The sequence below is a fragment of the Asterias rubens genome, chromosome 5 (genome assembly GCF_902459465.1).
Source record: "Asterias rubens chromosome 5, eAstRub1.3, whole genome shotgun sequence".
Lineage (NCBI taxonomy): Eukaryota > Metazoa > Echinodermata > Asteroidea > Forcipulatida > Asteriidae > Asterias > Asterias rubens.
In genome coordinates, this window is record NC_047066.1 from 14,693,056 (window position 1) to 14,708,828 (window position 15,773).

The 15,773-nt window shown below is 38.1% G+C and overlaps 2 protein-coding genes across 2 annotated transcripts; both read right to left on the reverse strand.

Moving 5' to 3' along the window:
• Positions 1-223: 223 nt before the first annotated feature.
• Positions 224-12,091, reverse strand: LOC117290508 (E3 ubiquitin-protein ligase TRIM71-like). The gene is made up of 3 exons (XM_033771929.1): positions 11,971-12,091; positions 7,525-10,896; positions 224-644 (listed from the first exon to the last, which is right to left on the reverse strand). The coding sequence occupies exon 2, from the start codon at positions 10,865-10,867 to the stop codon at positions 8,909-8,911; it is 1,959 nt and encodes a 652-aa protein (XP_033627820.1). The 5' UTR covers positions 10,868-10,896; positions 11,971-12,091; the 3' UTR covers positions 224-644; positions 7,525-8,908.
• LOC117290507 (tripartite motif-containing protein 45-like) lies at positions 567-4,656 on the reverse strand. The gene is made up of 2 exons (XM_033771928.1): positions 4,535-4,656; positions 567-3,405 (listed from the first exon to the last, which is right to left on the reverse strand). Exon 2 carries the CDS (start codon positions 3,374-3,376, stop codon positions 1,415-1,417), a length of 1,962 nt encoding a protein of 653 aa, XP_033627819.1. The 5' UTR covers positions 3,377-3,405; positions 4,535-4,656; the 3' UTR covers positions 567-1,414.
• Positions 12,092-15,773: the final 3,682 nt, after the last annotated feature.

Consider the following 15,773-nt stretch of genomic DNA (forward strand, 5'->3'; position numbering starts at 1 on the left):
CAGTACCTGTCTTTTCTTTTAAAAAGTAAACAAGAAAGCAATTTTATATACACGTGAGAGCTAGCAGATGATAGTGATGAAGTGTTTGTGTTAATTTACAAGCAAAATGGAAAATATAAGAATAGTAGTAAAAGAAAATAACAATAATCGTCAGTTTATTTAAACGGTGGTGAGTACATTGTTTGAATCCATTAGACAGGCATTAAAATTAAGAAAACAACTATTAATTTGAATAAAATTTAATGTGATCTTATTGAACAACAGTGTCCTTTAATGCATGTAAATGCAACTACATTTCAACCTGTTCATTTCATACATTTATTTTGCAATTTACACATAGTAACTGTCTTTTAGTTTAAAAGGCTTAGTAAAACAATAAAGCAATTTTATATACATCTGGGAGCTAGCAGATGAAAGTGATGAAGTGTTTGTGTTAATTTACAAGCAAAATGGAAAATATAAGAATAGTAGTAAAAGAAAACAACAATAATCGTCAGTTTATTTAAACGGTGGTGAGTACATTGTTTGAATCCATTAGACAGGCATTAAAATTAAGAAAACAACTATTAATTTGAATAAAATTTAATGTGATCTTATTGAACAACAGTGTCCTTTAATGCATGTAAATGCAACTACATTTCAACCTGTTCATTTCATACATTTATTTTGCAATTTACACATAGTAACTGTCTTTTAGTTTAAAAGGCTTAGTAAAACAATAAAGCAATTTTATATACATCTGGGAGCTAGCAGATGAAAGTGATGAAGTGTTTGTGTTAATTTACAAGCAAAATGGAAAATATAAGAATAGTAGTAAAAGAAAACAACAATAATCGTCAGTTTATTTAAACGGTGGTGAGTACATTGTTTGATTCCATTTGACAGGCATTAGAGTTAAGAAAACAACTATTAATTTGAATAAAATTTAGTGTGATCTTATTGAACAACAGTGTCCTTTAATGCATGTTGGAATACCAAACTTCATCGTTAAAGATAATAGGTGGGCATGATAAGCCATTCATTGTATTATAAGTACTTACAAACTCTGCAAAATGTGAAGAGACAGACAGTAAATTAGTTAGGGGCAATAAATCTTGCTATTTGTACTGTCCACTTATTAAATTGTTGTTTCCATGCAACCAAGATGCAACAAGGTTATTTTTGAGTATTTGTTGTTCCACATTCCATCTTATCTTAACGTGATTCTGCACCAAATTTGGATGTCACATGGAAGTGGAACACCTTTTTTTGTATCCCTTTTTCTTTTTCTTGTTTTTCTTTTTTTTTCTTCACATAAACAGTAATTACTACATTTACAATATCATGAACTAGTGTAATGTGTATGTTATGATATTATTAGTTCAGTTGTTTTGTTTTTATAGTTCACTTTTGCATGTTAAGTGAGGTACTATTCTTACTGGGAAACAACTTGGAAGATGTTTACTGATGTCTGTGCTGCTACTACAAGATTGCCAGATGGTGTGAATGTGATGTCAAAGGCGTTACCACAATCCTCAATGACACATCCAATGTACTTGCCATCAGGACTGTACTGACATATTCTATTGGTTCCTGTTATCCAATTATTTTGAGCAACAAAGATACTTCCATCTTTATCACAGCACACACCATAGGAATCTTCAGACTGATCAATATCTACTGAGAACACCTTTCCACCCTTATAATCAACTGAGTGTAAATGTACACCACCTCTACTGCTGTAGATAATCCTCTCCTTGTATGAAGTCAAATAGTTTACATTTACTGGAGTAGAGAATGTTCTGATGAGTGATCCATCAGGGTTGTAGAGTGAGATTAGCCCTTCTTTATAACCCACTGCTATGAGATTGTTTTCATCCACTGCAAGCCTTGATGGGTAGAAGTCTCTTACACTTAGATTGAACTGATGATGGGGCTTATATCTCCTGTTAAAGATCTTGACTTCTCTATTGTCAATCACATACAGGTGATCATTATTGCCCACAGTGAGTGCCTTTGGTTCAGAAAGACCTTTTAGTTTTAATCTTTGTGGGCAGTGAGTAGACTGTGATGTGTTTGCTGCTACCTGAGATTTTAATGTAAACAATGCATTGTGGCCTATATCTAATACTACTATTTCATTGTCGGAGAAAGCTGCAACAAACCTTACCTCCAGAAAGTGTGTGAAGTCAAATTGACTGAAACTTTCCTTCAGTTCCCACTCCTGTTTTGTATGGATTGTTTCATGTTCCTTGGCCTGAGCCTCTGCTTTAGCTTGTTGCTCATCTTCCAGTACCAGTCTTCCCACTGACCTTTCACCTTCTTCAAACTCAAGAAAGGAAAGCCTGTCAGACACAATCTCGCCTTGTATCTTAGTTAGTTCATCAAGATTGTTTTTAAGTTTCAGCTTGAAATCCAGAATCTCATGAGAACTTGCTTGGGTCATGAACTGATTCACTTCATCCAGCTTGTGCTCTACCTGGGTCACTTCTTTTGTGTTGGTTGCCTCTGCAGTTTCAAATGTCTGAACTCTGTCTTTGTAAACACGCTCTGCCTCTTGCTTCAGCTGCTTTTCCTCTTCGGTGATCTTTGCTCTCTCCTTAGCAGCCTTCTGGGCGATTTTCATATTGGTTTCAGCATATGAAGATTCCAGTTTCTTGCGAGACTCACTAGCTTGTTCCATGGCAGTTTGAATATCAGCCTTGCACTTCTCAGCTTTTGCAATCAGCTCTACAACTTCCTGTTTGCATTTGTCTAAAGCCTCGGGTATACCAATTGGGTTATGTGGTTGGTTTGCATGATCAAGGATGGTACAAGTTGTGCATTCTAACTTCTGGCATGTGTTGCAGTAGATGTTCAGAGTCTGATCACTGTGCTTGTCACACTTTGGAATATACTCCCTGATTTTACTCCTGTACGTGTAGTTGACTTCTCCGGAATGCAGCTGTGCCAGCATGTAGACCTGATGAGATTTAGTAACAGGAAAACGTTGATGTGCAGTTTGACACTCCTGACAAAGGAAATAATCACAGTCTACACACCTGGCGATTGCTGCATGCTCTTCAACATTACAGGCTTGACATTTGACCTCTGACCCATGACCCTCCATGAGTTGCTCCTGGACAGTAAACTCATCCACCAGGGCATTGAGTTTAAAGTCCTTAGGTAGACTGTCAACCTTGTTGTCTTCTAGTGCTGTTTTCTTTCTGCACAGAGGACACAGTAGGATGGAGTTGTTAAGATCTTGTTGGTGAAGCTCCTTGAGGCATGTGAAGCAGAAGCTGTGTAGACAGTCTAGCATTGTTGGATTGATGAAGCGATTGGTGCATATTGGACATTCTAGATGATCCTTACTGATCTTATCAAGCACTGAATGGACTGTGATACTGGCAGCCATCTTTGACTTTAGCTTGTTACAATCTTTCCCTGTTGGTACAAAAAGGTCAATTCATTTTTTATTAACCTACTCATGTTTTCAGTCAGATGTTGTTTCTTTCATTGTGTCAAATGACTTTAGGTGACTCAACTTGCACAAAAGACAATGTGCTGGACCATGTTTTTTGCATGTATGTACTGTGCATAATTTGTGCATTGTTCATGTTGAACACTACATTACAACACATATTAATATATTGCGCTCATGGCTGTGTTGAGGTTCAGACTCAAAATTTAATGCCCTCTTCTGGTACAAAAAAGCCTTTAAATATAGTACTCCACTTGTTTGGAGAATTTGCTTAATATATAGTTTTGCCCCTGGCAGTTGCTCAACTATTGACTGACCCTATTAAAAAAAAAAAAAAGTAGTTGCAGACCTACCAAGTCTCACGCATTAGGCGTGAGACTTACGCATTAGGCGTGAGACTCAAGAAAAGAAACAAGAAAATAATGCACAATCTTCAGAATGCATGCAGTTTTTCAGAATTATTAACTTGAGCTGGCATGCAAACAGAGTGCAAATTTGAAGATTGCGCACGCTTTTTGCTCTATCAGATGATTCAGCCGACAATTCGGCAAAGCGCAAAACGTGAATTGCGCACAAGTTTGTCGGATTCCTTAGCAAATCTGTTGAGTGCGCTCCACGAGCCTAGACTCAACAGGCAGGGAGGTTCTAGAAGTGGTGAGCGGAAGATTCCGTTAAAACTTTTTTTTGGGGGGGGGGGGTATCCCTGAAATAGCCCTTTTTATCTAAAACATTATCTACTTACAACATTCCAACGATTCCCAGGAAATGAAACCTTGGGAAATTCCCCTGGAAGATTTGTAACCCCACAACCTCCCCATGTGTAGTTCAGCCATTTTCTCACGGAAATGCACACCCAAGGTGCAAAAACCTTGAGGGTCCTGGCTCTAACGTAACACCGCAGGGGGTTTTCCTTGGAAATTGCCTTACTTACTGGGTGTTTACAAGGGTGAGAAATTCAAGTATGAAAAGGCAAAATCAATTTTCTGCAATTTTCAGTGTACCTTCGTCAACCACATTCACATGCAAACCATATTTTACAGGTACATGGTGCAAATAATTTTCCCTACAGTTCACGGACTAACAAGTACTTACAGTTCTTGGTGTTGTTTGAGGTCTTTCTTCGTAAATTCACCCAACAAATAAGACGTGACTTCTGTCTGGTGTTTTTAATATCCACACCCTCCTGTTCCTTGTATGTGGTGGGTCTGTGCTGTATTGATTCATACAGTCCCTAGTGCACTCTGTAGCAGTTGATATTATTGCTCATCACTCCTTGAAAAAAACAAATCCCCTTTCTATTTATAGATCCAATGATGTCACCGTGAAGTGTGGTACATCATGTACATTAGAAGGCATGATGATGTACATGTAGACTTTAGGCCCTACACCTCTACAGTGGACGTGTTCTATTTTAACATACATGTAGTGGAAGATTTCAAACTGAGTGATTGGCAAAGTAAACATAATAACATGTTGCTCATCCCTGCTCTGTTGGATGCCGCCCTGGTTTAAAAAAATATATATATAATAACAAATAATCAATGAAATCATACCAATTTTCAATCTATCTTTTCTGCATTAAACCATCTATTTGTTATGGTGGAACATAGTATGGGGAGGGGCTTTGGGGAGGGGGTATTGCAATCAGCTGCAAAAGCATAATGGGGATCTAAAAAAATTACCATTGAAATGGTCTCAATCAGCACTGAAAACATAAAAGTAGGGTCTAAAGAGCAGTTTCATTTGCTGCAGCTACAACAACATTAGGGCCTATTCAAATCTTGTATAAATCGTAGAGTTTTGGTGGTACTTTTTGTACGTGGAGCTTCAAAGTGTTCGATTGCATTAGTGTGGATGGACTTTTTTCAACGTTTGGGCTGCCCACCCTTCCTGGCCGTTCCCCTGGCCAAAGAGATCTCTGCTCCTCCTATAATCTAAAAAACCTGTTTTTTTTTTATGAAAATCAAAAGGGCAACTGTAGAGGACCGGATCTTCTCATGATCAATGGCTGGTCTCCTGTGCTATAGAATCCTCTGAATAATCTGATCTGATCCTCCTTTTTGATCTCCTTTTATTGCGAAAGAGAGATCAGATCCTGCAAAGGCGATCAAAAAACAAGTGTGAACGCAGATCGAGATCAGATCCTGCAATTTAAGCTGCTCACATCCGGTGTGTCAGGTCATTTTAAAAAAACCAGCGCGGCGCAATGAGCAAAGCAACTAGCGCGCACACAATCAATGACCTCGCAAAGTAACCTTTGCCGTCAGCTGAACTGAACTTCCATTTAACTATGCGAGATCAGTGCGAGATCACACTCAAGTGTCAACGCGGCACAAAAATGCTTGATCTCGCTTCTTGGATCTGATCCTCTTTGTATTCTTGTAGGAGGATCAAGTGTAAACGCGGTGCAAGTCGCTTTGGACTTTTGAGGGTAAATTTGATGATAAATGTCTGTTTGAGAGACCTGTACTAATATCATATGAGGTTGTTAATCTGGACTTATAAATTTCTGGACTGTTTGATCTCACCATTCTATCAATAGCCAAAGCAGGTTTCCACGAATGGAGATGAACATTTCAAACTTTAAAAATAAATGTTACTTCTTAAACAGGGGCTACAGGATAATCTCAATAATTTAACTTTTACCCTTTTTTGTCCAAATAGACTTGGAGTGTTTCAGAGAAAAACAGTAGAGACTTGTTATTATATTTGTTTCTGTTTCTTATGGACTCCATCTATTAAAAAAATGTAATAACTATATTTCAAAGCATCCTGTAGACGCCTCTTTGAGAAACTTGTGCAATTGTCATAGAGTTTTATTGTTATTAAATAATAACAAATATCATATTATTTGATGGACAAGAAAAAACTTGTATCCGTTTAGGTTAAGGTTTAATTACACTGTGAACATTTATTTACAATCTCAGTGGATACATTCAATATGCTGATGCTGCACAAAGTGCAGTAAGTGCAGCACTCACAGGCTTTCAAGTATGTTCCTGCATTCAGAACAAACTTTCAAATGTCAAAGTTATGATCCCTCTTCTGTTATGGTAAGTATCTCATACCATGTACCATCACAATGACCCCTGTATGTGGGGATGCTGTACTAGCAGTGAATGGGACCTGGGGCCAATTTCATAGAGCTGCTTAAGCAAAATAATTGCATTTGCTTAAGCACGAAAATAGCTTGCTTGTTTTACACATGTTACTGGCCAAATTTGTTTTGCTTAAGCAAAGTTTTGTGCTTAAGCAGCTCTATGAAATTGGGTCCAGGCTATAGCAGTCATGTTGCTTCTTATAAGTAATTCAAATAATAATTTACTTTGCTCAAGATCTGCTTTAAAGTCAATTGCTCTGTGTTCAACCTGAAATCATTCATATAGAACTATTGATAGTACTAGAATATACATGTTTTGTTTATTTGAGTGTTTTTATGAATGGCACCTTTGTACAATGTTTCACATTAACTTTTACAAACACCAGCAAGCTCTTCTGTGGTGAAGTGTGCTATCAGCTAGGACCAGTACATAAAGCTGCTGAATGCACAACCAGTAGCTGAGTATAACAAACATGGTCACCAATAAGGTGTGGAGCCAAAATACCATGTCATGGGAGTACCCTGTTATTAGACTGGTATTCTATTTAATCTTTAAGAAATCTTTTCTGCTCAAGCAACTCCATGAAACTGGGCCCAGTCTTCATGTAAGACACACTGGTGTGGAAGCAAAGTAGCTGCTTCTATTCCATTGCAAGTGTATGGTACTCTTTAGTGAGTATGGTCATTACAGTACAGGACATAAATTGTACACTTTGACAGGAGTGCCACCTACGTAACCTGTGGGCCCAACTGGAGCTATTCAGGAAGAAATATTGCTTTTGAAAAGTCTTCTGCTTAAAAAACAAAAAAATGTACACTTTGACATGAGTGCCACCTACGTAACCAGGGCCCAACTGGAGCTACTCAGGAGTATATATTGCTTTTGAAAAGTCTTCTGCTTAAAAAAAAAAATGTACACTTTGACAGGGGTGCCACCTACGTAAGTGCCCTTTAAAGCATGTAAATGCAACTACATTTCAACCTGTTCATTTCATACATTTATTTTGCAATTTACACACAGTAACTGTCTTTTAGTTTAAAAGGCTTAGTAAAACAATAAAGCAATTTATATACATCTGGGAGCTAGCAGATGATAGTGATGAAGTGTTTGTGTTAATTTACAAGCAAAATGGAAAATATAAGAAAAGTAGGAAAAGAAAATAACAATAATCGTCAGTTTACTTAAACGGTGGTGATTACGGTACATTGTTTGATTCCATTTGACAGGCATTAGAATTAAGAAAACAACTATTAATTTGAATTAAATTTAATGTGATCTTATTGAACAACAGTGTCCTTTAATGCATGTTGGAATACCAAACTTGATCGTTAAAGATAATAGGTGGGCATGATAAGCCATTCATTGTGTTATAAGTACTTACAAACTCTGCAAAATGTGAAGAGACAGACAGTAAATTAGTTAGGGGCAATAAATCTTGCTATTTGTACTGTCCACTTATTAAATTGTTGTTTCCATGCAACAAGGTTATTTTTGAGTAGTTGTTGTTCCACATTCCATCTTATCTTAAGGTGATTCTGTACCAAATTTGGATGTCACATGGAAGTGGAACACCTTTTTTTGTATCCCTTTTTCTTTTTCTTTTTTTTCTTTCTTTTTCTTCTTCACATAAACAGTAATTTAGGCGATTTACAATTAATTTTGTTGTTATGAAACAACGTAATGTACATAATGCCATATTGCCTCCTTTGCCTTTGGCTTCAGACATTTCAGATTGTGGATGCTCTTCAAGGATATATTTAGGTTTAGGAAATTAATTCTCCAGATATTCTGATGAATCAAATACAAGGTGTCCAAAATGTTCACTTCCAACAATAATACTTTTACAAGTGTACAAAACAGATTGACCAGCAGGACAGGAAGACTAAACAATAAACAGATTGTCCAGATGACGCCCATAAACCCCTCTTTCTTTTACTGTACACTTAATCCTATTATCTGTGTCTTTGCTTTGGTTTTAGTTGGTTTCAATGAGTCATCCTTGAAATTTTAAACAGTGCATCTCTGACAACCTTGTATTCCAACAAATAGTTTGAGGCTTGACATTTCTTTTGACTCCAGCAGGAGTCTTCCTCAGAGGCTAAATGACAACACAACAAATATAAACCTTGTAATCCTATACAACATACAGTGTCTCAAAGTTATTTCAATCACACTGTTTACCCATTGACATTGTATGTTATTGTTAAAAATGTGACTACTGCAACAAGTCTCCTAATTAGGTAGGAGCCAGCAAATCGCTACATTTACAATATAATGAACTAGTGTAATGTGTATGTTATGATATTATTGGTTCAGTTGTTTTGTTTTTATAGTTAACTTTCGCATGTTAAGTGAGGTACTATTCTTACTGGGAAACAACTTGGAAGATGTGTACTGATGTCATTGCTGCCACTACAAGATTGCCAGATGGTGTGAATGTGATGTCATAGGCATCACCACAATCCTCAATGACACATCCAATGTACTTGCCATCAGGACTGTACTGACATATTCTATTGTTTTGTGTTGTCCTATTATATTGAGCAACAAAGATACTTCCATCTTTATCACAGCAAATACCCCAGGAATCTTCAGACTGATTAATATCTACTGAGAACACCTTTCCACCCTTATAATCAACTGAGTGTAAATGTGTAAGATCACCTCTACTGCTGTAGATAATCCTCTCCTTGTATAAAGTCAAATAGTCTACCTGTACTGGAGTAGAGAATGTTCTGATGAGTGATCCATCAGGGTTGTAGAGTGAGATCTTCCGCCCTTCTGAATAACCCACTGCTATAAGATTGTTTTCATCCACCGCAAGTCTTGATGGGGAGAAGTTTCTTACCATTAGTTGGAACTGATAGAGGGGCATATACTTCCTGTTAAAGACCTTGACTTCTAGATTGTCAATCACATACAGGTGATCATTATTGCCCACAGTGAGTGCTGATGGTTCAGAAAGACCTTTTAGTTTTAATCTTTGTGGGCAGTGAGTAGACTGTGATGTGTTTGCTGCTACTTGAGGTTTTAATGCACACAATGCATCGTGGTCTATATCTAATACTACTATTTCATTGTCGGAGAAAGCTGTAACAAACCTTTCCGTCTGACATTGCGTGAAGCCAAATAGACTGAAACTTTCTTTCAGTTTCCACTTTTGTTTTGTATGGATTGTTTCATGTTCCTTGGCCTGAGCCTCTGCTTTAGCTTGTTGCTCATCTTCCAGCACCAGTCTTCCCACTGACCTTTCACCTTCTTCAAACTCAAGAAAGGAAAGCCTGTCAGACACAATCTCACCTTGTATCTTAATTAGTTCATCAAGATTGTTTTTAAGTTTCAGCTTGAAATCCAGAATCTCATGAGAACTTGCTTGGGTCATGAACTGATTCACTTCATCCAGCTTGTGCTCTACCTGGGTCACTTCTTTTGTGTTGGTTGCCTCTGCAGTTTCAAATGTCTGAACTCTGTCTTTGTAAACACTCTCTGCCTCTTGTTTCAGCTGCTGTTCCTCTTCGGTGATCTTTGCTCTCTCCTTGGCAGCCTTCTGGGAGATTTTCATTTTGGTTTCAGCATATGAAGATTCCAGTTTCTTGCGAGACTCACTAGCTTGTTCCATGGCAGTTTTAATATCAGCCTTGCATTTCTCAGCTTTTGCAACCAGCTCTGCGACTTCCTGTTTGCATTTGTCTAAAGCCTCAGGTATGCCGATAGGGTCATGTGTTTGGTTTGCATGATCAAGAATGGTACAAGTTGTGCATTCTAACTTCTGGCATGTGTTGCAGTAGATGTTCAGAGTCTGATCACTGTGCTTGCCACACTTTGGAATGTACTCCCTGATTTTACTGCGGTAGGTTACTACACCTGATTGCAGTTGAGCAAGTGAGTAGATTTTATGTGATTCCAAAATAGCCATATGCTGATGTGCTTGTTGACATTCATGACAAATAAAATGTTCACAGTCAATACATCTGGAAACAGCCGTATGATCTCTTTTACAGGCTTGACATTTGACCTCTGACCCATGACCCTCAATAAGTTGCTCCTGAACAGTAAACTCTTCCACCAGGGCATTGAGTTTAAAGTCCTTAGGTAGACTGTCAACCTTGTTGTCTTCTAGTGTTGTTTTCTTTCTGCACAGAGGACACAGTAGGATGGAGTTGTTAGGATCTTGTTGGTGAAGCTCCTTGAGGCATGTGAAGCAGAAGCTGTGTAGACAGTCTAGCATTGTTGGATTGATGAAGCGATTGGTGCATATTGGACATTCTAGATGATCCTTACTGATCTTATCAAGCACTGAATGGACTGTGATACGGGCAGCCATCTTTGACTTAAGCTTGTTACAATCTTTCCCTGTTGGGATAGAAAGACAATGCATTTATCATAGATTTACATACAATTTCAGTAATTGTATCTGTCTTACTTGTAAATTGATTTCAAGCAGAGTACAGTGTTGCAAATAAACACAACGCGCTGTAACCATGTCTTAATATGCAAATTACAAATATTAGACATGATCTCACTAGTGTTCATAGGTTTTGGAGGTACGTTGGCCGGTCGACCACGTCAGAGCCAATGAACAGCTCTCCCTGGGCAGCTACACCCACAATTTACATACACGACGAACGTTGCACAGGTTTCCTTTATTCTGATTCATTACAGCAGGGTGAATATTCATCGACCTCTGCGATGACGAAACACCTGTAGCTTACCTGCGCTGTTCAAAGGCGAATGATAGACTGTGTGCTGGTGACATACCAAGTAACACAAACAGTGCAGGACTGTCTCAACTCACGTTAGCTGTTTACTTGGTATGTCACAAGCACACTGCCTATTCATTCGTCTTTAGCTTACCGGGGGTTTCGGTCATCGCAGAGGCCGATACATGAGTCATCTAGACTGGGCCACTGTCTTTATCGGCAAGGATAAAGACGGGTACCTGCTACTCAGATCCAGTGATTCCATTGGATACAAATGCTATCATTGGATAATGTGCAGTGACATATGAGCTTTCCATAGATGCCCAAATAATACACTCCTATTCTGTTCTCCATAGAATTTGACTGCGTATACATGAATGAATGTAGGTCAAAGGTGAATATGTACACGCCGGCTCGACGGCTGATCTCTGGCGTTATTCATGAGCCTCGAAGTGTGACATCAGATGTTCAGGCTAGAATTGATCTGGCTAAAGGTCATACTTTGGTTGCATGATTTCTGACTCACCCAGGAACAATGATACTGACAAGGGAGGGCGACAATCAACATTGGTTGAAGTTTCACTCTAGTAATCTTGTTAACTTTAACGCCAAATGATTTTAAGTTTACAAAACCACACTTTCACTTGTGGTTTATTATTATGAACAATGTCAACAATCACAGGAGCAACCATTTATGTCATACCCCTAAATTTCATTAGATACTTACAATGTGATAAGCAAATTATTGATGGTGTTTGAAGTCTTTCGTCATCAGTACCACCGACTTAGCATCCACAACCTCTCTGTGCATGTATATTGTGCTGAGTGAGTGGGTCCGTTCATGAGGCATCACACCCATACTGGTACTGGTACTCTGCTGCACTTACAATTCGGTACACTGCACATCCATCCCTTGAGAAAGAAAAATCCCTTTTCTATATATAGATCAAATAATACCAGTCATGTGAGGTATTGTATACATTGTATTATGCAGTGTCTGGCTTCGTACATTTCTTCATTGTACTTTTTGGGCCTGTTTCTACACTACTGAACTTTGAGGCGATGTTGAAGTTTTCTAGCCGACTACAGATGTAAACCAACTATAAAGGCTTCAATGCATACTGCATATTAAAGATATACTGCATATAGGATCCAGTGCCAGCTTTAATCTAAACAAATCCCTGCGCAAGCAAAAGGGTAACAGCGGATCAAGCCTTCACTATGTACCAGAATATTATAACTACTAGAATGTTGTGTTGTTACTGGAGAACAATTTATAGATTTGTGCCATTCCTAAAGATGTTGATAAATAAATGATGGCGCTCTCCAATTCAGTGACATTTTAAGACTGTTGACTCGATACCAAGGTTTCCAAAAAAGTTTTATGGGTGTGGCCCATGTCAGTTTAATTTATCTACCATGTTGGTTTTGTAACCATGGGGTATGGGTGGGTGGATATGGGGGTGACCGAGGAAGCCATTATGACGGTTGTGTCATTAAATCGTGTAGGTGGGGATGAGAATGCAGGGATATTTTTTCAGATCCCCTTCAGAGCAAAAACATGTTTTCATGCCTTCCTGCCAATCATCAGTTGCGGGTGTCGTTGATTCTAAAAGAATCGATAGGTCTACTCATGTCTTGGGCGAGCTTGCCGATCATTCTTTTGACACCAAGATCATTAAAACAAAGAAACAAACAAATGCATAAACAAACAATCCCAACGAAGAGTTCTTTTGGCTTTTAAAAGGTAGATTTCAAAATACATTTGTCTTTTATCATACACCCTGTGTTTAAAGGGAAGGTACACGGTTGGTAATTACTCAAAACAAATATTAACTTGAAAACTGACTTGGTAACAAGCATTGGAGAGCTGTGGATAGTATAAAACATTGTGGGAAACGATCGGACTCCCTCTGAAGTAGCGTAGTTTTTGAGAAAGGGGTAATTTCTCTCTAAAATATTAAAAGACTTTTAGCTAGGTCTTTATTCATATCTGAAAGCACACAATTTCGTCCAACAAGGGTGTTTTTCTTTCATCATTTTCTCGCAACTTCGATGACCAATTGAGCCCAAATTTTCTCAGGCTTGTTAATTTATGCTTATGATGGGATACACCAAGTGAGAACACTGATCTTGGACACAGTTACCAAACATGTACAGTGACTTTTACTGGATATGTTTGTGCATGATATGGAAGCTTGAAGACCGTTCTTGAGCTGTTCAGACCAAAATACTCGTCACATAAATTTTGTGATTTTGTTCACACTGATTTTTAATTAAAGGCAAAGTATACCTTTGATTTTCGAAACAATTTCATTTTGTTAATTTAATGCACAATCTCAGAAACTTACTGACAGAATTGCTTCTCAGGTTCAAATTTTGGAACATATACAGATATCTTGTTAATACACCACAGTACTTTGAGGTGGAATTGTCCTCAAAGTGCTTAACTGCTGTATATGTAGGCTTATAACCGGAACATTTAATTTTAAGAGTGATTACAAAATGTATCTTTCTAAGTGATCCTGTGGCCAGGAGGTTTAGAATGCCATACTTCAAACTTTGGTGTTCTGTTCAGCGTGGGTTTGATTCCCTTGTCCTTGAGCATGATTGTTTATCACAACTGCTTCGTTCCTCGGATAGGACATTAAGCCATAGCACTGGGATTGGTAGGCCTACTGCACCTAACACAAACCAGAATTTGTATCGTAGAAGAGTATGGTAACCCTAGGGTTTCCGGTTTGCATAGCAAGCATCCTTGTTTACAGATGCCATCATGCTTGCGAGCTCCATATATTAAAGGAACACGTTGCATTGGATCGGACGAGTTGGTCTTTGAAAAGCGGTTGTAACCGTTTGTTATAAAATGCATGGTTAGAAAGATGTTTAAAAAGTAGAATACATTGATCCACACACATTTGCCTCAAAATTGAGTGGTTTTCCTTTTACTTTGCGAGCTAACACGGTCGGCCATTTATGGGAGTCAACAATTTGACTCCCATAAATGGCCGACTGTGTTTGTCGATGAGGTAAAAGGAAAACCACGCAATTTCGAGTGATACTTGTGGGGATCATTGTATTCTACTTTCATAATATCTTTCTAATCATATATGCATTTTATAACAAACGGTTGCATACGCTTTTCAAAGACCAACTCGACCGATCCAAGGCAGCGTGTTCCTTTAAGTTCACTTATTGGGCAACCTTGGATTCATACCAGAAGTATCTAATAATAATAATAATAATAATAAAAAAAAAAAAAAACATTAATAGTAACAGGGGATAACCCCTTGGGTTTATGGCTACATTGTGCATGGATTCCCAGCCTGCATATTATTATTATTTGGTTTTAAGTACTGGCTTTATGTATCGTATAATGCACATGCACAAATGACCATATTATATAAACATACTGGTACACGTGTATCAAGTGTACATCTGGAGTGAGAAAAAAAAACCTTGATTATGCTGTATTTATCCTGGTAGAATAAAAATGTATGGCCATGAATTCAACTCCTTCCCTCTCTAGCACTGTAATAATGTTAAATGAAGCTTGTGTTTGTGAGGGTAGTTTTTTTATTGCATTCACAGATTACTGCTGTTATTAAAGCGAAAGACAAACTTATATACGTTGGCTGTTGGTGGCAAAATAAATTAAAACTTATTAGAATGGTATTTGTTCTGCTCACGGACTGTGTCAGCTGCAACATAAACATGATTAACAACTGGCATATTGTCCTGATGAGGTTTCTGGGATAACTCTACTACTCTGCAGTTGTAAAACCTCAGCTATCCTACTGAATAACATTGCATATATCACCGACTGTAAGGTGTATTTTTATGAGTCTGCGCTTTTTGGAAGTTGGAAATCTAAGTATTGGTCATAAAGCCCAACAAACTCTTCATCATCCGACCAACAAGCATTTCATCAGTCTCTCTCGGCACATTAAACAATGGATTATAACCTATAGCTGAGTCAGCTGAGTATTTCTATTTTACATTCTGGTCTTTCTGAGAAACTGTACTGTCACTGATGGGAGTCTACATTTTGGAGAACATTTTTTTGCAGCTGTAAGGATGAATTGAGCTGTGCCTGTCAACAGAACTGCAGTGGTTCTTACTGGTTGGATGTTTTTTGTAGTCACTGTGTCAACCACTGTGCAACATACACTTCAAGATCACCAGTAACTCCCAAGTCAAACTTCTCGTAATGAGCAAGTAGAGAGATGATTATTACTTCGGGCCATCCATGCATGCATCACCTACCTATAGTCAACCACCAGGTAACCACAAAGTCAACCAGAAGCTAATGAGAAAACCAATGAACTACCACGAGTTATACTACCCCGTAATCACAAAGTTACCACAGTCAACCAGAAACTACTGACAAACCAGTGTACCACCAGGTAACCACAAAGTAACCATAAGTCAACCAGAAGCTAAAGAAATTAAACCAGTGAACTACCAGCGAACTACGCCACAAAGTTACCATAGTCAGCATACCATAGTTTGACCATAGTACTGACAAAC

Excerpts from the sequence above, each read along its gene's own strand:
- LOC117290507 (XM_033771928.1), bottom strand. The coding sequence starts at position 3,376 with ATGGCTGCCAGTATCACAGTCCATTCAGTGCTTGATAAGATCAGTAAG.
- LOC117290508 (XM_033771929.1), bottom strand. The coding sequence starts at position 10,867 with ATGGCTGCCCGTATCACAGTCCATTCAGTGCTTGATAAGATCAGTAAG.